This window comes from Pezoporus occidentalis, unplaced genomic scaffold (genome assembly GCF_034315485.1).
Source record: "Pezoporus occidentalis ecotype Australia unplaced genomic scaffold, CSIRO_AGI_Poc_V1 ctg53, whole genome shotgun sequence".
In the NCBI taxonomy this organism is placed as follows: Eukaryota; Metazoa; Chordata; class Aves; order Psittaciformes; family Psittacidae; genus Pezoporus; species Pezoporus occidentalis.
The window spans coordinates 5,296,105-5,316,937 of NW_026915866.1; the positions used below are offsets into that span (position 1 = coordinate 5,296,105).

At 40.5% G+C, this 20,833-nt stretch overlaps 1 protein-coding gene across 2 annotated transcripts in view; it reads right to left on the reverse strand.

Annotated features, from left to right (window-relative positions):
- UNC5C (unc-5 netrin receptor C) overlaps positions 1-20,833 on the reverse strand; it is a 251,154-nt gene that overhangs the window by 86,074 nt on the left and 144,247 nt on the right. For both annotated transcript variants that reach the window (XM_062637631.1, XM_062637632.1), the window contains exon 2: positions 4,377-4,598. In XM_062637631.1, the coding sequence (XP_062493615.1) occupies positions 4,377-4,598 (222 nt within the window). The remainder of the gene's footprint in view (positions 1-4,376; positions 4,599-20,833) is intronic.

The following is a 20,833-nucleotide window of genomic DNA, read 5'->3' on the forward strand; positions in this document are numbered from 1 at the left end:
TTTTGCCATTCTCATTGATTTGTGGCTAGGCAGAAAGTTGAAGAAACAGCTGAAAGGAAAGTCCCTGGAGCCACCCATTGTTGCAGAAGCCTGGGTGGTACCATGGATGCTCTTGGGGGACATTAGGTTTTCTGAGAGCCTGCCTCTGAAGGCAGGACATGGGAAAAAGGATTGGCAGCTTCACCTGCTCTTTAACTGAGCCTCCCTCAGCACACCTTTCTTCTGAGATTGAACACATAAGCCTGTTCATTTTGCATTAACTGGGGCCTCAGGCCAGGCTCAAGAGCTCTTATTCCATCTTGTTTCTATTTGGGAACACAGAGGAGGTCATCAGCAAACTCCCTGTGCCCTCCTCTCCCTGTGCATCTAGCAAAAGAAGACAGAAAGTGTAGGCAAACAATAATGCCAGCTGAATTGCCCAATATGTCTATTTAATTAGCACTTAGAAGAGTCCCAAATGTTGTTTTCTCCTTGCTTGAAGGAGAGAGAAGAAGAATATGTCATTGGCATTGCAGAGGGCAAGAGGGTTTTATAGATCGTTTCACCTTAACAGTCATGGGGAAACTATTAGAATGCATATCCAAATTGAAAAGACAAAACCAAGGTCCCTGTAGTCCTGATTTTTCTCTATTGTACATCACAGGATGTGGGGTTTGATTTAGCATTTAATCCCTCTGGACAAATGAAAAGGGTGCAGGACACTGATTTTGTATGCATCTGCAACTCACCCTCCACTGCAGGACTGGTGTGTGTGTGTCTGAAAATATATCTCCATCAAAAGTGGACAAAATAAATTCTTTTGCCATAGTCATTTTCAGAAGTACAGTAATTTGGAAAATGTGAACAAATTGCTCTAATAATTATTGATGCTACTGAGCTTCCTGCCTTATGACAATGGAATTTTCTTGCCCCTAAAAGAATCAGTTCTGTAGGGTTCCTTTTACTTTTGCTGCTGTTATCTTCTATGACAGTCAGCCATAAAATCAAATGTGCTCCCTCAAAACAACTTTCACCTTTGTTTTTTAAAACCAGTGCTCTTATTCTTTGCATATTTTTTTCCACATTAATGGGAAAATAGTCCATAAAAACATAAAAAAGGCCATGCCCTGCCCTGTACTTCACATACATAGGGAATGAAAGAGTCAAAGATGTGCACTAAAGATTTTCGAAGCATCTGACTTCCTCATGAAAATGCTTAGTTTTTTCCATAAAGAAGAAAAATTTCAGTGAGTCTGAAGATTAAGAAAGAGAACATAATGATCTTCTGTGTAAAGCTTCTGGCTTCTCAAACTCGACCATTGCAATTTTCTTTTGCAGGGCTCTCTCTTCAGGCTAATTTAATTAAATGAAGTGGTAGTAGAACACACTGTCACTATTACTATTCTCATCTTCTCCAACCAGAAAGCAACAGCTCCCACAGAGTCCCCATGCATGTTCTTTACAGCAATTCTTTATCTACTGTTTAAAAATACCCCACAGTGCAAAGTGCATATAACTCTTATTTTGTACCTTCTCTCTGTTACAAAGAAAAAAATATAAAAGTAGGAAAAATACATGAATATTTATTTTCCTATCTATCTTAAAAAATAACCTTCTTAATATATTCAGCATTTCTATCTAACAGTTCTTTTCAATGAGAGCTTGCTGCACTCACTGTGTTCTCTGGTGCCACTGCTATTGTTGTGCTGTTGTCTCTGGTTTTATCAATGACAGCAAAAGATTTGCCTCATAGGAGTTAATCATCTATACATAGATTTCACCCCTGAGTACAGGCTCAAAGTCCATGAACACATAATCTTTTGCAAATCAAAACCTATTTCTCTCTTTCATGCATCATTTACAATCCCAAGATGATGTACTGCTAGCATCACACCTGTATTTTAGTCCTCTTTATTTCTGATTACCTGTCCTTTAGAAAAGCAAGCATAGGTGACCTCTACTTTTTTCCTCTCATATATTTTATTGCCTGTCTTGTTTTCCTTTGCTTTGCTTTTCTACCTAACGCACTGTAAGAGAAAGCCTGGTTCAAAAACAAGCAGCAGACCACCTCGGCATGGTGCTTTTCTTTGTATTTAGGCAGAGCAGACCTTAAGAACAGTAAAATATCAGGAAAGAAGAAAGCATCCAGCTTTCAGTTGCTGGGATTACATGACTGACCCATCAGAAACACTGTGTAACCGAGATCGCTTTGAGCCCTGGGTTACCAGTATAAAGGCTAGACCTAATTTGGTTTGCAGGAGGATTTCACCAGCCTCTCTGGATAAAAGCCTGAAGCCAGCAGCAGCATAGACTTGGGCTGCCATCCTTACGCCATCCTCACTCCATCCTCTGAGCAACTCAGTCACTGTTGGTGTGCCCTCAGTTACAACTACTGCACTAGCCAGCCAAAAATAGCAAAAGAAACCAAAATAGCCTCAAAAATGATAGAGCCAAAGGGCTTTGCCAGACTGGCTGGTGCAAGTTGTCAAGCTGATGCCTCCTTCTTCGGGCACCAGAATGAATCCTCACAGTCAGTGTCTCCTGCAACTTTTCCTCCAGCTCCATCTTCAGTGGATATATTTTCCTGAGCTTCGATTGCTTTGAAGAAGATATTCTTTTGCCACTGCCTTAAATAAATTATTTACTCATTTCCATACTAACTATGTGCTATGAGCCCCAGATTCTCAGTCTGCTTACCAGAAGGTGCACAATAACTGAAACCATGCTCTAACCAACCTTTTGGCAACAACCAGGTTGACTAACAAATGTAGGTTCCGATGACAGTTGCATTTTAACAAGCTATTAATGTGAGGGGCTTTGTAGCTCTTGTGCTAAAAATCTGATATGCACAGCTTTTGACACCCTCCTCTCCCTCCCACCCCCAAGATGCCAGTAGATTATGTTAATCTCTAACTGGATATGGGTTTTGTTTGCGTATAATTGCTGCTGTTTGTTATGCGAAACATTTGTCCTCAATATATTCAGATGCAACTCTTTTCAAGGCTGGCCTTTGACATTTGTAGAATGCAATTTGCTTTATGGCATCGCGAAGTTTTTCTACAATTAAGTTTTGTGAGAAAAAAAGAACGAATATTCCACCGGCAGTGAAAAATTTCACCTGTAGTGAAGCATTTCCATGTTTCTGAATGCTGTTATTAATAAAAGTTTAAAAATTAACACTAGTTAATTTTTTGAACTGGTGATAGCTGCCCTCCTGCCTGTCTTTCATTCCAGTGGACTCCCATGGATGAAGAAACATGAAGATGTTTTAAGTAAACAAGAATTTCTTTTTTTTTTCACTTTTTCTGCTGCAGTCAACTTGTTGGAAAAGCCAATTCTTACAAACAAACAAACAGGCTTGAAGTTTAATACAGCCTTTTTTCTACAGCTTTTCTTCCTACACCCACCTTCCCTTTTTCAAGCTGAGTGTACCACAGTACCATTAAAAGCTTATGCTTTTGATCTCTGTGCAAATAAATGAGCTGAAACAAATAAAACCGAGTTCACAGGAGACTTCCAAGACATCTGGTGGAGTTATTTTTCTAAGTAATTAGACCAAATAGTGGCATAATTCCCATATGAAAGGTACCTTCTTGCTTGGTATCCAGTTATTTCTTAGAGCCATCAAAACAGCAGTAAGTCCTGCTCCTCTCCTTGCATATGACACAAACTCTATTGATTACTGGCCTTCCCAAATAGGAACAATTGTATCTTTGATCTATGCTGGTTTATTACTCTAGTTTTTAAACCTCATTCTGGTATTGACTGAGGAAGGATGAGGCTCTTGGCTTCCTTTTTTTTTTTTTATTTTTTTTTTATTTTCCTTGCTAACCTACTGCAGTCTTCCTTCATAAAGGGTCAATGAAACAGGCAGAAGAGGGTAATGGAATAACACCCAAGTGGTTGCTCTGGATCAACACACTGCTCTAAACTGTGCCCAGGTGTGCTTTCTGCTTCTTTCTTGATGAAAGCTGATTAAAATTCTCCTTTTTTTTTCTTGAATCTCCCCAGGAAAACTTCATTCTAGGAACAACCCAACTACCCTTTGGCAGTTTGGGGAGAAAGTGGTTCTTGGTCTGTGACTACGATACAGTGCAACCACTGGAATTTGTGATGCTGGGGAAGTGAGTAATTGCATTTTGTTTGTGCATGGTCTCCTGGTTTATTTTTTCAAACTCGGGCAAGGTGCTCTACAATCATGTTTTACTAACTGACCTAAATGCAGAAACCACCTCTGTGCTATGACATCAAATGTTCAGTAAAGCCAGATACAGAATTCACAGCTGAATCAAAAGTGAATTAAAGTAGCTGCCATATGAAGTATCTGCTAGACTACAACAGTGGGCTTGATATTAATGCCCTCCATCTGAGCCCTCCATGACATAACACAAACTCACCAGAGGTTTCATCTACTCTCTCATCCACCACATGGTCTTTCTGATGAACCCATTCGCTGTTGCACTTAAAATAGATCTGCGTGGCTGGGCTTGCCTTGCAGTACAAATTCACAGGCTTGTTCTTCACAATGTAAGCCTCTTCGGGTTCAATGAGGAAGTGGGGCAATGGCTCTGGAGGATCAGATGGAAAAGTTTCTGGAAGTTCATGAAAGAAATCATCATCTGTAGAGGAAAGAAAAAAAAAAGACAAATGAAACAACAAAAATTCAGCTGGCAAATACTTAAAAGCACTTTCTGAAAGTTTCAAAAGGAACAGCTTCTTTAGAAAATGCTATCTTAGGAGCATTCCTAGACCAAGGCTTAAATGCAGTGGTGTTTTCAGACTAGAAGAAATTATTCTTCACATCCTGAGCTCTCTTTCCTCTGTGAGATGTGACAGGGTTGTGCACATTCACATGTCTGGGAATGGTCCTTTGTTATCATCAGCAGCAATACCAGCGATAAAACATTATGTTAGCACTTGGGAGAGCTGCCTGCAAAACCGTAAAAAGAAATAATAGAAACTTTTGGAGGCTTCAAGGTCACACTTTCCACACACACTTATCTCACTGTTTAATCAAGTGCATGCACATAGCTAGCACTGGCTGAGGCTCGTATAAATAGGAAATAGTGCTTTTCATTTCAGATCAGCAATTTGAAATCTGCTCTAAGGGCAAACAACTAAATGTAAGTTCAGTTTGTGCCTCTTTGTTCATACCCTGACTCTCTTGCTAAGACTGCTGATGAAGGTACCAAGATATGCTTTATTTAATTCCTTTGTGGTGCACTAGTCTGTGCAGTCCTTACTACTGAGAGGAATCAGAGGTGGGACATGGGGCAGAGCAGCTGTGAGATGTTGACATTTTGAGCCAACATAGATACGTCCTATTGACGTAAGGAACCTCTGCACCTCTCTAGTGCTGCTGGTAATCAATAAAGTCAATGTCAGAAGTCTAGAGAAGGAGGAAAAGAATCCAATGACCTGGATGCAACCCTGAAAACACCTAACACACATATACTTCCCTTCCTCTCTCCCTCCCTCTTTACAAATTCCCCTTTATAACCAACACCTCTCCCCCTTTCTACAGAGGAAGTTTGCAACATCAGAAAGCACCAATTCAGCAGAGAAATATCCTACTTCCACCCCACCCCCCCCCCACCTGCCATCAATGCACAAGAACATCCAAGAAGCTCCCAGTGGCACAGCAGAGGGGGACACCAACTACTGACACCACCATCAGCAAGCTGACAGTCCTGAAGACCTTATTCAATCTCCCCCTTTCTGCCTCTAAAGCAGTTATCGTTATACAGTGATGGACACTGCTGATGATCAATAAGACACTACAGAACATCAAACTAAAAATACTTTGGATGGCTGGCTATCTTCTCCCTGCCAGTATTCATAAAGATGAAATATCAGACAGCTACATCCCCATACCCGAGACATGCCTGTGCAGGCTGTGTCCAGAATTACAAGGGGTATGAAAGGCTCTCCAGCTGCTGCTCGTCCAGAAAGAAAGAACAGGAACAGATGAAGAAGATGGGGGAAGAACGTAATATGGTACCCATCCATGCAGCTACATGGAGGTAGACTGTACATATTCATCAGTGATAGAAATACCTTACACAGGAAAAGATTTTTGTGAAACTATTTCTGAAGAGAACATACGTTCACCAACTTACTTATTTTTTTTTCCCCTTCATATTGATTTAAAAATACTCCTGCCCTTTTGGATGTCTCCTTTTACAAAGAGTAACAGGCCTGACTCATTACCGTATCACTCCCTGGGAATTAGTAGAAGTGAACAGGTTCAATGATAGAATTTTTATCACTTTTCCATCATTCCTTTTCTTCTGCAGTTTCTTTTTCATTCTGACCACACCAGCCTCCTTTTCTGCAATCCCATTTCCTCTCCCATTAGGGACTTCTTCCTTGCTCCCCTTTGCTCCCCATTTTTTTTCAAAAGAGAAAGACAAGTTACGGTAAGTTAATGGGAATTCACATTTTGTTTCAGGACAACAAAACATGTCTGAGCCAAAGCAAGAAGCTTTTCAGCATTTCTCATACCCTTCTATCCATAACTCTCTTCTCCACTCCCTCTGTCTCCCTCTCGCACATGCTGCTCCATAGACACAGAACCATTAGAGATGAATCATTTCCTCTGAATTGCCACAGGACGTATCTTTTTCTTCTGGTCATTTAATTGCAAATCAGTGAGCAGACAGATGGAAACTAACAAAGCACACATATGTTTCATAATTAAACAAGTATTGCTTCACTAATTTCTGGTGACTGGAAGAACAAATGTATTTATTTTCACCACTAGATTTCTGCACATTATCAATGACAATACTTACACTGCCTGACCAATTAACTGCGTCTTATCAAAGATGTAACTAAAAGGTCTAAAAGGAAGGACTAGCAAGCTGCAGAGAAGAAAACAGGTGGGATTTAAAATAATTTCTTTCATCAGCCTGGAGAACGTGTGTGGGCTTTGGCTTTTCTTCCTGAAGGTAACTGCTTCTGCAGTTTAAATACTGTTTTTATTTTTAAGTGGGTTCACAGTATTGCCCAGTACAACCTAATCTCATGTTTTGATTGTGGTGATTGCTGTTTCTCTTCACCAGCCTGGCATCATGCAGTCAGGTACAAACCAGTTTTCTTACAGGCTTCTTTCTATAATTCCACCTTACTCTTTTTAAGCAATAATAAAGCCCAGCTTTATTTTTACACATTTTTTTCTCATTGCTATTCAGAGTCATTTGAACTGCTCTTAAATGTTAGAGACATAGATGGAAACCATTCACAAAATGTCACACAAACAGAGTGTGCAGAAGCTGCCTTGACCCTAGAAACTGGCTTTTAAAATCTGCACTTTTAAAATAAATATAAGATAGTAGCTAAGAAAGGTCTTTTTTTCTTTTTAATCTGGAGTATGTTCATTCAATCCTTGCATTTGTACTGTTCCTATCACTAGCAACACTGGAGTAATTTTTTCTTTTATAGAGCAGATTCTCAAGAGAAGCATCCAGAATATGATCATAACGGGGTTTGGCAGAAAAACCCCAATCACGCTGCAAAGTTAGTCCTACCTCCATTAGCATTCAGGGCCCCTTGCTCTTTCTATCAGCTGCTGAAAGGTAACAGGCAGCTTAATCAGCCTGTGTGATTCACAGTGGGAAGTCTCTTGGTGTTCCCTGCTTTCCCCCAAAAAAGGGCCTCCTGGCCCAGGCACGCCAGCCATCGCCGGCAGAAGTTGCAGGGTAGTTATTTACAGGTATACAGGGTGTGCAGCCACGGCTCCCCTGTGCCAGGCTGCGGTACTCACCTCTCGGGATGAGGATGGGTTGAGGAGAAAACACCTTAAATTTCCTAATGATGGCTTGCCTATCACAATAGGCATGGCTGTAGTATGGTTTAGAATGCTGATTTGGGGCAGGTTTTGAACCAACACACGCAGAACCATAGAAGCAATCAGGCTATAAAAGACGTTTAAGAGCATCGAGTCCAACCATTACCCCAGGACTGCCAGGACCACCTCTAAACCATGTCACTGAGGGCCTCATCTATGCATCTTGGATTCAAGTCTTGCATTTTGGTTTTTTAATTAGACTAATAGGCTGTTATGCTTCCATTGTAATGCTTGCAGGAACATGTGAGCATAATTATAATGTCAGTGCAATTATAAACCACAATATTCCTAAAAAAAATCTCACACAGATATTTATCTCTGAAAATGACAACATAGGACATTTGACCACGCTGAGACTTTTTGCAACTCTCTATAAAACAAACTTCTGGTAACATCAAAGCAATCTCATGAATCAATATTTTCATGAGGCCACTGTTTCTAATAAATACTTAAATCAAGGTTTCTCCTGACAGCTCTAGTTAAAGACAGGTCATTCCTCTGTCCATACAAAGACCAAACTCTGACTTAGGCTTTTCAGGGATGACTTTGTTATAACTGTGTGGCCTGCTGGGCCTTTTTCTGTAATTTGGATGGGGGTTGCCTCCCATTGTGCACTCCATCACTCTACGAGGGTATAAATCTTGCCTGAGACTTTGATCTGAATCTTCCTGACAGTTATCACTGGTTATTAAAAATGTTCATCTCCCAGTGGTGTGACAAAGCAGCAAACTTTATAACTCTCTTATTTAACTCTTCTAAGTAGATAGACATTTTTTCCTTCTTTCTGGAGGAAAAAAGCTATTTAAACCATTTGGGAGTGATCTGGGAGTGTAGATACAAACACTAAAAATTCACATACTTGATTTCCAGTCATTATGCCAATAGCATGTGCAGCAAGCTCCCCTTAACAACCTTGATCAAACACAAATGCAAGGCACATATCATTCTCTCTTGTAACAAATCCCCTTCTGTGCTCAGTAACTTTGAGCTGCAAGTTTACTTCTGCAGCATGTCACATTCATCTTTATTTTCACATAATAAAGTATACAGCCCATCTGTTGTTATTGCCTGATTTATATTAGCAAGACAAAAGACCTGATTAATAGTACCACTAAACTGGTTTTGCTCCTGCAATTCATTCATATTATAAAAACAAATTTTAAAAAGGCATTTTAATCTAGAAAATTAATTTGGAATTTTTATTTCAGTTGCTGGCCCAAATATAGATATGCTCTTTTATTTACTTTTTGTAATATCTGACAACTACATATATATTTTTAACCTCAAGTCAAATGTAAAATTTATAGGAACAGGTGAAGTGCCACCGAGATCAGCACTGATAAAAGCTGGCATGGACTGTCACACATACGAATTGTAGTTTAATATTAGATCAGTTTTATTTTAAGGTAAAACAAACCTTTGTCTAAGGTAGGCAAAGACTTAATGTTAGGAAAGGTCTTTGTTCTTTTCATGCATTTGTTTGTAGAACTGTACACATTATAGTTCTTCGTGCATAACAAGTGAAAAAGGAGATTTTATGGTATACTTCCCTTTTTATGGACAAGTATCCCTGCTCTAATCTGTGGCAGGAAAATATTTTGCTCCGTACACCAATCTATTCATCTCTAGATCACTAGTTTTATTACTATATATCAAGCTTTAATTCTCATCAACCCAGCATATAACTCACTATATCTCTGAACTGCGAGACTTGAACTATTATTGCTTAGATCATAATATATTGGACCATTATCTCTTTGTGTAAGACCTGAAGCAAATTCTTCTCAAATGGAATTTACTTCAGAATGATTCAAGAGCAATTTAGAATGAATGGCTGCAAAGCTAATTCCATTTGCATTTGGATGCCCATCACTCGGCAAGATCATTCCCCATGCACTGCAAGAAAGGCAGCTGCAGTTGACTGTATGGATGGAATTTCTGTTCAGGTTTTTTTCATGTTATGATTAAAAAGCTTTCTAGAGCAACAAGGACTGTTTACTGTGAAATTAACAGCAGGTGCTAGCTCAGTAGAACAGCTTATCAGGATGGAGACAAGGATCTGGATTACAGTGCACATGTTTTCAGGAAAGGAAAATTGCTCAGCTGGGAGTCCTTTGGTCTCAGGATTTTCTGCCCTCCTAGGAAGGTTATGCACTATCATGGTGGCACCAAATGGAAAGCAAGGAAGCAAAACATCCTGTATACCACACAGCCCACCTCTATCATATAGCCCCCTAACACCAATGGAGCTATGAATGCAAAATTAGGCCAAGCTTAATGAGAAATGGGAGAAAATGGGATTTTTTTCTATGCGTTATTACTGAGTAGTTCCCATATCAGAGTGCCTTCTTGCCCCCACCTCAGCCCTGGAGACCACACAGGACATTGGCACAGCAAAGTACAGCCCATGCCTTGAAGGAAAAAGCACATTTTCGTGCCCTGCCCTGGATAAAAAGGAGGAGGAGGGTGGCTTTCTCAGCACTTATTCTCTGTCACAGCTACCTCCAGCTGATTGCAAGGTAGGCATGCAATAAGGCAATCATATGTTATTCTTCAGCATCTCAAAAGTAAAACAATTCACCAAATAGCCCAGGAAGATTGTAAATTTATAACAGCATAGTATTTGGCCAGCTTGGAAGGCTGGATGAATTCACTGCAGGGTTTTACACCCCTAAAGAAGAGGCTTGGTTTTGTGGCAGCCCACAAACCAGATGCTTGCTGAACCTTGCTGAACTCTTGTGAAAGCAAGGTCAAGGGAAATTCAGACTTGAATTTACTGAGCACCCACAACATTAAATGCTCTTTTTGGCAGAGAAAGCGGAGTGCAGGAAAAGTCACAGAGTATGGGAAAAGTCAGAGAGAAATTGATACGACATATAATGTTAATCTTTTTGGGGTGACTTCAGTATACAAACAAAATAAATAAAGACCATAAAGAGGAATGAACTTCCCCTGCATCTGCACAGCTCAGTGAAGACCCTCCTAGCACATCTCAGCTAAGCAACACATCCCCATGAGGTTAAACCCAAGCTTTTCATGCACTTTGAAAACAACATATCCACCGAGTGCCTATGTATAGATGAGAAGGCTGCTGGCAAGCCTACCCACCACACCAAACACACAATCAGCAAACAAACCCAAACACATTCTTTCCTGTCCTCCTGCACCCCTACCAAAACTACAACGTCCACAGAGGCATGGGAATCAGTATGTGAGACACTGCCAGCCACAGGCACCAACCCGAAGCCCTTTCAAAAACTGAAATCGATGGGATTCTTGTATGAGAAATAACTGGATTTTTGGCTCAACTAAACAGTCCAGGAACAAGGTTTCCATTATTCAATGACAGTCCTACATGGAACTCCCTGAGAAGGTGGGCTACAAAATGTCTGATACACTAATAGTATTCATTATGCCCATTCTACCCCAACTAGCCCTTCCCAGAAAGCTTGAAAGGGCTGAAGGGGAGAAGGAACTGCTATGCTTTTCTTTGCAACAGCAGTGCATGGCCTGGCATTAGACAGGGTGCCTGCTAAGACTGGGAGTTGTGGTTCCAAAGCAAGAATGCTTCATTGGCAGCACCGTGCTGAGCAGGTGCCTCCCCTCTTGTGCACTCCTTTCCGTGCTCCTATCTTGTATGAATGCTGCATAGTTAGACATAGAGGAAGATGAAAGAGTAAACAGTTACCACTTGGCCAGGGCCAATGTGGCCGCTGTGCAACTATGGTACCTACAAGCAGTCAGCTTGTGCTCCATATCCCCTGCTTTGATAGCGCCAGTTCCCTTCTCTCAGGTCAGTGCTTGGAATGTATTTTGCCTAGCTTACCCTGATAAACTGCGCTGCTGGTAATCGGCAATTAATTCAACCAGAGTCAGATCTAATTTGCATCATATTAAGCAAAAGAAGAATCAGGTCTAGATGAGGGAAACACTCATCTGTATTTATACTGTACCAGTATAAAGCAGCTTGCAAGTTATGTATTACTGTCTGGGAAAAAAAAAAAACATCTTCCCCTAGTTTGTTTACCTCATAATTATAATTAAAGTTTCTGCTTCTCTTGAGGCTAATGGCAATTTATGATCAATCAGATCAGAGGAAAACTAAAGACAAAACACGCATCCTCAAAACGACTCCTGCAGTTCTCTGCAAGGGAGAGAGATTTCTTTATACACCCCATTGCTAATCAAAGACAAAAATTGCAGGTATATATACAGACATGACATTTAAGGTTTGGCATCCAGAACTTTACCACTGCCCTAAGACAAACTGTTAGACTGCCAGCTGCTGCCTAAACATGCAGGAGATGGTACAGATACTGGTTGCCGCTGGCCTTGGTGTAGGAAAAGGCCAGAATATGGTAAGATTTCAAGCAAGGCAATGAAATTATTCTCTGTTGTGTATAAAAAGCACCAAGCTGTTCTTTGGGCAATGAGGTTTATGGTAATTGTTGTTAGTATAAGAAATCTAATCCAGTGATCTAAAAGTGCTATTTATTATGAGGGTGCCTAACCATATAAATGTATACAACAAGGGGAAGCAAATCATTGGGGATCAGGCTGATTTCTGAGCATTAACAGTGTGAAATGTCAAGTGAAGATGCAAAGGCCCTGTTTCTTTGCTGCCCTGTCTTGTGTGCCAGCAGCCACCATCCCTCTTTACAACACTTTCATTAATTCTCAGCTACTATAAGGTTGGCTCAGTTACTGTGCCATGGTTATCACAAGTACAGCACCTGAAAATAAAACAGGAGAGTTTGTACAAACAGCAAATCACATCAGTGACATTTCTTGGTAATTATTATCCTGTGGACAATTGCTCTCCTTTGTCCTGTTGCTTTTTCTTTCTGCTTCCAGGGTTGTCAAGCACTAGAACAGGCTGCCCTGTGAGAGAAGTGGCTGAGTTGCCATCCCTGGAGGTATTTAAAAGACATGTAGATGTGGCACTTAGGGACATGGTTTAGTGGTGGACTTTTGGCTGGATTAATGGTTGGACATGATGATCTTAAAGGTCTTTTCCACCCTAGACAATTAAGTGATTCTATGATTTGTTTAAAACTAGTAAAATATTCATGCTTCAAAACAAAAACATAAAAGCAAAAGTGGCTTGCAGGCTGTCTCTGAAACTTAATCTCTCTTACTCTGTCATATAACAAAACTTCAGAGAATAAAATGCAAGTGTTACTTTGCCAAGCACACACACCGTATTCCTTAAGTGTGAGCTCTAGGCATTTAGTCTGATTAGAGAATGAGCACACCTCCTGTTAGGCATGGTTTGCTGGTAGTGTTCTAACAGTCTGGCTGCATGTTATTGTTAGTCCTGTTTTCTCTGATACTAATGCAATGTATGAACAATGGAGAAACTTCCAGTGTCAGACCACGAGTCCTGCCTGTAAAACTGAAATGTATTTTTCCTTTTGGATTCTAGCTTGTGATGGGTCTGCATGATGGCATGGGATCCCCTCCTTTGCCTGCAAAGCAAAGTCTAATTTGAAACATTTCTGCCTCAGCTGCCATTAGTAGTCATAATGGTTGACATGGGGTCAAAAAATTATTAAACCTCTGAGGAGCATCACTTCCTCTCCAGTGTTAGGCTTCACTTTCTTTTGACACATTAGTCCTAAAGCAGCTCCAGGCTCTTGACCCCTCCTTTAACCCTGATAACTAATTAAAGATGGACAAGGCTTAGGCTAAAATACTTTGTGTTAAACCTATTCATTCTCAAGTCCCCTTTGGGCACTCTTTGTCACACCGGACAGAGCCTGTCGTATATACATGAACATGAAAGTAGGTGCCTGTTACAATAATATGAAAAGTCTTTTTACAAGACCTAACTTAACCTTTGTGGTTAGATGGTAGGATGCGTTTTACAGCACAGAAAATACATTCTAAACACCTACCAGGAACAAGTTTCCTGGGCATAGTCCAAAGCATACTGTTCAGGAAAAATCCAAGGATAATTAATTCTGTATCTACTTTTGGAATCAGAAGTTCAGACTCAGGTCCTTCATCTGACTGCTATGTCAACAGTCCAAATGCAGCATCCCAAATGCAATGAACAAATTAAGAATTGACCCTACCTTTTCTCATGCAAGGATTTCTTAAGGTTTTATCATATACTAGAAGCAATGGCTGCAGAGTCATCTGCTGTGGGCAGATGGATTTTAGGGCCAGCGGTAAATCATATTACACAGCACAAGTTGGTTTAATATAGATAAATCTGTGTGCAATCTATTGTTGATGGCTCAGGCACAATGAAAGGAGTCCCATACTGCTAGCTTGAGAGAGGATCTGTAACTGAACGTGGTACTTTGTAAATGTTTTCTTAGCTTTTTATGTTGTTTCACATTAATAATTGAGCTTGCTTCTTGCATCATTATGTTAGGGTTAAAATGTCAATCCTTTGGTTCCAGCAAGAATTGTTATTTTTCTTCTTACTTTTCCCATTATTAAAAGTGCTGCAGAGCTCTGCTCACAGATTTCTAATGCTTTCAATGCAAGCATCTTTCTCAGCAAAGAGTGATGATCCCACATCTTGCTGAGATGAACTAAGATCTAGTTGGATGTCATGGATCCTGATTTCATGAGCTATCTGAAGTGTACAGTTAATCTAGTTACTGCAATCACTCTATATCTGAAAAACACAGGACACTTGCCTATACCTAATATAATAGCTCAGTTGTATGGCCACCTGGCACTGAGCTGAGACCCAGGGGATAGATATTTTTGTGTGACCTTGGGGTAATCTACTCTCTCAGGTTCGGAGTCCCATCTGCAAAACGGATGTAACAGACTAATAGGCAGCACTCTCATTTGAACTGAGTAAACAACTCAGTACTCATATTGTCCCTTCAAAATTTTTCCAAAATACCTGTCAGCATCATTTACTAAACAGCCAACAACTGTCACACAAAGGACCACAAACAAATCTATGTTTATGAAATAATTAGGGAACAAGGTCTGGTTATCTTGGAACTGATGCAAGTTTTGCTGATGGTTTTCCTCTGTATTAACGGAGCGGTTGAGGAGCAGGATTCGGAGCAGGAGCCTGATGTTGGGTGCTCTGAAGGACCTTCTCCACAGGCTAGGGGCAACCTGGTAAGACTGCTGTCCAGAGACTAACATTGGGCCTCATAAATACCTACCTACTCGCTACTTTTTCCATGGACCTTAATGAGATTATTATTTGCCTGGTGCTAGTTACCTAATTTCATCCACAGCCAATTTTTCAAGAACCATAAATTATTTTGTATGAGGTTGATTTATCCCAGCAGAAGTCCAAATTGAATTAGAAATCCATTAGCTAAATTCTAAGCCAGAGCTTCTGGGGAGATAGGGAAAGGGAGGGGGCAACTTGGGAATGTGAGCACCAGATGTGGAAAAGGGGGAAAAGATCCTTAAAAGAAGCAGAAAAGGAATAGAAAAGATAAATATCCTCTTATTGAATTAAACACCCAGGTATTTAGGAAGCCAGATGGAAGAACACAGATTATTGCCTAGGATCAGAAATAGGACTCAGATACTTATTTATTTATTTAGACTAGTGATTGGTTTTGTAAATACATGAGACTTTTTAAGCAGATGAAAAGCACTGGTGCGCTTCAATATCACAGTTGCGTTCATGAAAATAACAGATTGCGTGTACCATATATATTAATAAAGCTAATAATAAGGTGTTCAACCAAATCTTAGTACCAAATAATGAAATATATTCCTTCCTCTGAAGGAAAATGAAAGCAAGAAAGGCTTATTTACTTTGGAAACATGCAGGATGATTTAATCAGCTATCATCCTCCATGCAGAGCCTGCTTATTTGAGGAGATATGGACAATGTACCTCTTTGAGTGCACATTTATTTACAGCAGAGCACATCTTCTGCCCTTGCCACTCTACCCCACCATTAGTAGGCTCAGCAAATGAAGGATGATGGAAGGAGAATGCAGCTGGTTCATTGACATCAACACCCACCTTATTGTTTTCTAAAGCTGGAACCTATGATGGACAGATCCCAAGGCCCACATAAGGAAACTGAAGAACAGTCCCTCTCATGTCAGTTACAGAACCAGACTACACCCACACAGTTATTTCAGGAGTCCATGAATGGTCTAAAGTATTTGGTTACAGATTGGGAATTTCCCCCCACAGTGACTAATTTCATTCATACTTTCCATATTTTCATTCACTTTTTCACAGATTTCCAAAGTCTTGCTGATTTCTTATTCCCAAACTTTGTAACAATTAAATAAATAAATAAATAAATCTATCTTTAAATTCAAAGAGCATCCTGAGGCAGCACGGTCATGACTTTGTTTTACCTGCAACTCAACCTTTAGCCCAAGTGCTTGTAAAGTATTACCCCCTCCATCATGAAAAGCACCCAAGATAGCTCAAATAGAAGTTGTTAAGACCTGATAGCAAATGTGCAGTGCCTATGGGAAGCTCTGACATGTGCCATCAGACTTCTTTCAGATCCCTGCATGTAAAACTCCAGTACCCACAAAGAGCATGGTCACCTCTCCTAGCCACCAACCAACCCTTTACCTCCAAACCTTTTCAAGTTCATTCCATGGTCACTAGCAGGAAGAACAAGGGAAGAAAAGGAAAATGAAACCTTCTGAATACTCAGTAATCACAGTTACAATTGACAATGGTAATTGAAGTGGACAAATCTCCAGCAAATGCTTAGAACAGATCCAGCACTGTTTTGTGGAAAGATGTGCTGATGTTCAAAGACTGGCAGCTGAAGTTTAACTCCTGGATCCATCACACACTGCTTTGCTTCCCTTCCTTGACTATGAATAGTTTCTTGTCTGCCACATCCATTTTTAATGTAAGGTTCCCACAGGGGCTGATATCTCTTAATACGCCAAAAGAAAATGCTGCTGGAAGGGGGGCTTCAGATGCTGAGCAGCAAAAGCCTTGCTACCAAGTTACACTGTTGTTTCTCTACAGCGCTGTGAATTGGTTTGAACTAAGTCAAAAGCACTATGAAACTGGAACTATAGGCCAGATAATAACAGTATAGTGTTTCAGTAGCAGTTTTCATAGGCAGAAACAGAACAAAAAGTGGCTTGAAGTGTTTCTAGCTTGACCACCTCTAGCACCAGGGCTAAGAAATGCTGAGAGAGATCTTGCAGATACCACAGGGGCTAACAGACTGTGTAGCACACAGGATGATACCATTTAGCCAGGGTTAAGCTTTCCCTTAGATGTGCACTACCTGTATTTGGACACATAGTCATTTATACCTCTCTTGTGTCTAAAGAAAGTGGTATTGTTCAATAACACCTCAGATTATTCCAAGAAATCACATTTCTCTGTATCTCACTCTAGTCCAAAACCATAAATCTTTGAGGTCTCAACTCCCTGCACAAGTAACTTTACAGCCTGTGCCAGAGCCCTTGCCCTAACCAGAAGCAAATAGACTCCTTTGGTTTTGATTTTTAAAGTACAGACCTGCACTCAAAAAGACAGCACAGCAATGTGAATGAATCAATCCAAAACATAAAGCAGCACTGTAGAGGAACAATAGAAAAACAATTTGCAGGATTTGCTCAATGTGTTTTGTATTGCTGTATCATGTTTATTTACTCAGCACTCCTTAGCAGGTCAGCTTGAAGCTGGGGAGCAATGAATCAGTGCTCTAATCTCCCTCCTTAACATCCCCAGCCTTTCTGAGGAAACCAGTATCCAGCCCCAGCTGAATCTATTGAGTCCTGATCATAAAGATTGTCACAAGAGAAACTCACACCTACGCTGACTGATTCGAGCATGAAACATATGTATTTCAATCCTACTTTCTAATTTCTCATCTCTGGCCTTCTTCATTCCTTCTCCTGGGTCTTCTGTCTTTTTCTCACCATTTTTATCTTCCTCTTTCTTGCCCTAGGCTCTCTACCCCCTTTTAATTCCACACCCCTCCCATCATTTTTCCTCATGTTCAGCAAACCTGACTGGTCAGGAATCTCCCTATGTTGTTACAAATGGATGAAGATTACTAGCCAAGAAGAGGAGACAGAGGATAATTGAGGACAGAACCAAAATAGTTGTACCTACCTGTATAACTCTCAGAATAATTAACTACAGATTACTCACATTCATGCAAAATCCATCCATCCATGTAACAGCAATAATATTCCAATATTTAAATAAGGCAAGAGGTAATCCTGCTTTATTTTCGTGTCTAACTAGAGACTACAGTTTAAAGTGGTTCTCTGGTTACTATGAACAGCTTTTGTTCTGCTTTTCATTTGGCAAAATTAGCTTGAATAGCAGAAGTTCATTTTGACATTAGGTAGCCTCAGTAGGTTTCTAATTTGCGATCTGCAGAGCATAGTGGTATTAAATTAAACATCTGTAAATATATGGTAGAAGGTCACATTATGTGATTGTACAAGGTTTGGGGCAGAAAGGGTAGAAAACACATAAATTAACTATTAGCCATAGTATGCAATGTTTTTACACTAAAAAGGTAATTTGCAATGGCTCCATTTCATTCTCTAAGCTACATTTCCTTTTAAGTGGCAAAATCCCAGCACATGAGCAAATTAATATCTAAATCGAAGCAGCTGTGCATTTGGGTAATAATTGTATGCAAGAAACCTCAGAAGCTCATTGCTAATACCTAAAGCGAGGGGTGTGTTTTGGTTGGATTCCCACTGTACTCGGAGCTGATGCCAAAATGCGTTACAGCACAGCTGAAAACAGGTATTGTACGAGCAAGACAGTCAGCATTTTGCCTTGGGAGTCTGGGCTGTAGCTTCCTGTTAATGAACAAAATCTCTGTTAGCTGAACTGCCTCTTTCCCTAGTCCGACTCTGCTGTTTGGTAGCATGTAGTAGTACACTGTCACCCTATCAACACAGCACTTCCCACCACTGTAAATTAACCTGAATTAGCCCTGCTCCCCCCCCCCCCAAAAAAAAAAAAAAGAAAGAAAACAGCACTATTACTACTATATAATTAACTATTACGTTAATCTCTGGCAATATGCTGAAGCTAGTCTGCTCTGCACGATTTAGTCACAACTGGAGGTAGTTTTTGAGTGCCTTGCTCTCCTTCAGGATCCTTGTTCCCATGTAGGACAGTCTAGGCTCTGGCCAGGTAAGCAGAAACTCAAACAGTTTGGAAGTTGAGTGGGAAAGGACTATTTTACACATGAGCCAGGCAGCAAATAGGCCAGGATACTGGGGACACACTCTAACATATCACACACACTTCAGTGGTAACAAGTTACCATCCAGTTTCTCCACTGCCTCCCCCAGGGCAGCTTCTTTCAAGTCCTGAGGATTCCTCCATAGCACCCCTCAAAACCTGTGACCTTCAGGCTTGCAGACAAGGTGTCCTGTGTCATCCCCACTTGCCACAACCACCACTACTGCCTGCCCCCAATGACCGCAGCACCTCCTGACTTCATATTCCCCCATCCTGCTACTCTGAGGTGGAAAAATGTCATTACCCCAAGAATATGCTAAATATATGCAAAGGTAATCTTGGACACAGGAGAAGGGACTAGGCAGCAGCATAGAACAAGTTGCTGTACATGACAGTTCATTTCTGGATAGCTAAGGAGATTAATGCCTTCACCTGCTGCTCGTGCATTACTGTCCCCAGCCATACAGAGATGAAATGCTGTCATGTACAGCAACTTGCTCTTCACTGCTCAAGCAGAGCAAACTCATGCAGTGACTGCTCTCTTGAACCCCACACCATGGTGCAGAATGTTTAATTAAGGAAAGCATGAATATGAAGCATGCTTTGTATTTAAATAATGTACTGTAAATGCTATAGCCCCAAACAACTTGAGGAAAAGTGTAAAAAATGGTGCAGCCATAAACTGTCTTAGCACAGATCACAGCAGTCAGCTATAAAACCAGTCATCTCTATCTTTGTTAAATGAATAACAAAGAATATCACTCAAACCCTTCTTCATATTTGTCCCACTTTCTCTGTTTGTATTACTGCTCTTACATTTGCCATTTCTAGTATCTCCTTGCAAATCTGAAAATAATGGTTCCTCAGATAATTTATTTTTTAAAATTTGTATTTATATCATTAATAAATGGTAGAAAAAAATGCTAGGCTGGTTGCTTTAACACCCAGAAACAGACGCATTGAGGAGTTCCTGCAAGTGCACGGTAATCCTGCCCTTCCACCAGAGAACTTGTCCATTTCCTCCCCCAGCAGTGGTCTTGTGCATCTTGGAGACAAAGAGGTGTGGGGGGGTTATTTTCCTTTTTGGTTTACAGCATGGGGACCCTGTCAGACTGGCAACTGGTTGAATCAGGAATCAAACCCACTCTTCTGAAATCTCAGCCTCGTCTTCACCCCTCTAGATAACCCTAGTCTTATTTCTAGGGGTAAGGTTGTCACTCTGAGTAGATATTTTTGTCACAGCCTAGAGAATTAGACTCGATTCTTCCTTTAAAGAATTTTTTCCAGTTTTACTAGACTGTTTTAAAAGAGCAAACCTTATCTCTGAAGCAATCTAACACATGGGCTCTCTGCTGAGGCTGCAAATTATGACCAACCTAGGTGCGGAGATCCATGCAACAGGAAAGCGTTCATCAGAAAGCCAGCAGGAGCACAAATTAACTTCACAACTCTCAGGTTATCGTTTGACTTCTACAATAAGAAGTTTCATCTTCAGCAACCTCAGACCAGAAATAAACCAAAAATAAACCATACTGCTGTCCCCAAATCTTCCAAACGAATCCTGTTCAGCTATCCACCTGCACTCTGCAAATCAGAATACACCTGTAACTGAACTAAAGTAATGTTTGTCAACAAAGTTCATAAAACTACCTGAATATCTTGATCCCAGTCCATATACATCAACCTTTTCTACAATTAAGCTACAGTAGGGTACAGGATTTTGATTTGTACATCAGCACCATGATAGGGCCCCAGCTCATGTTCCCGCTGTAACTGCAGTCAGAACAACTCACATTACAGCTGACAGTTTGGAAACTTGGGGAGACTAAATATATTTGGGGAGTACATATCTGT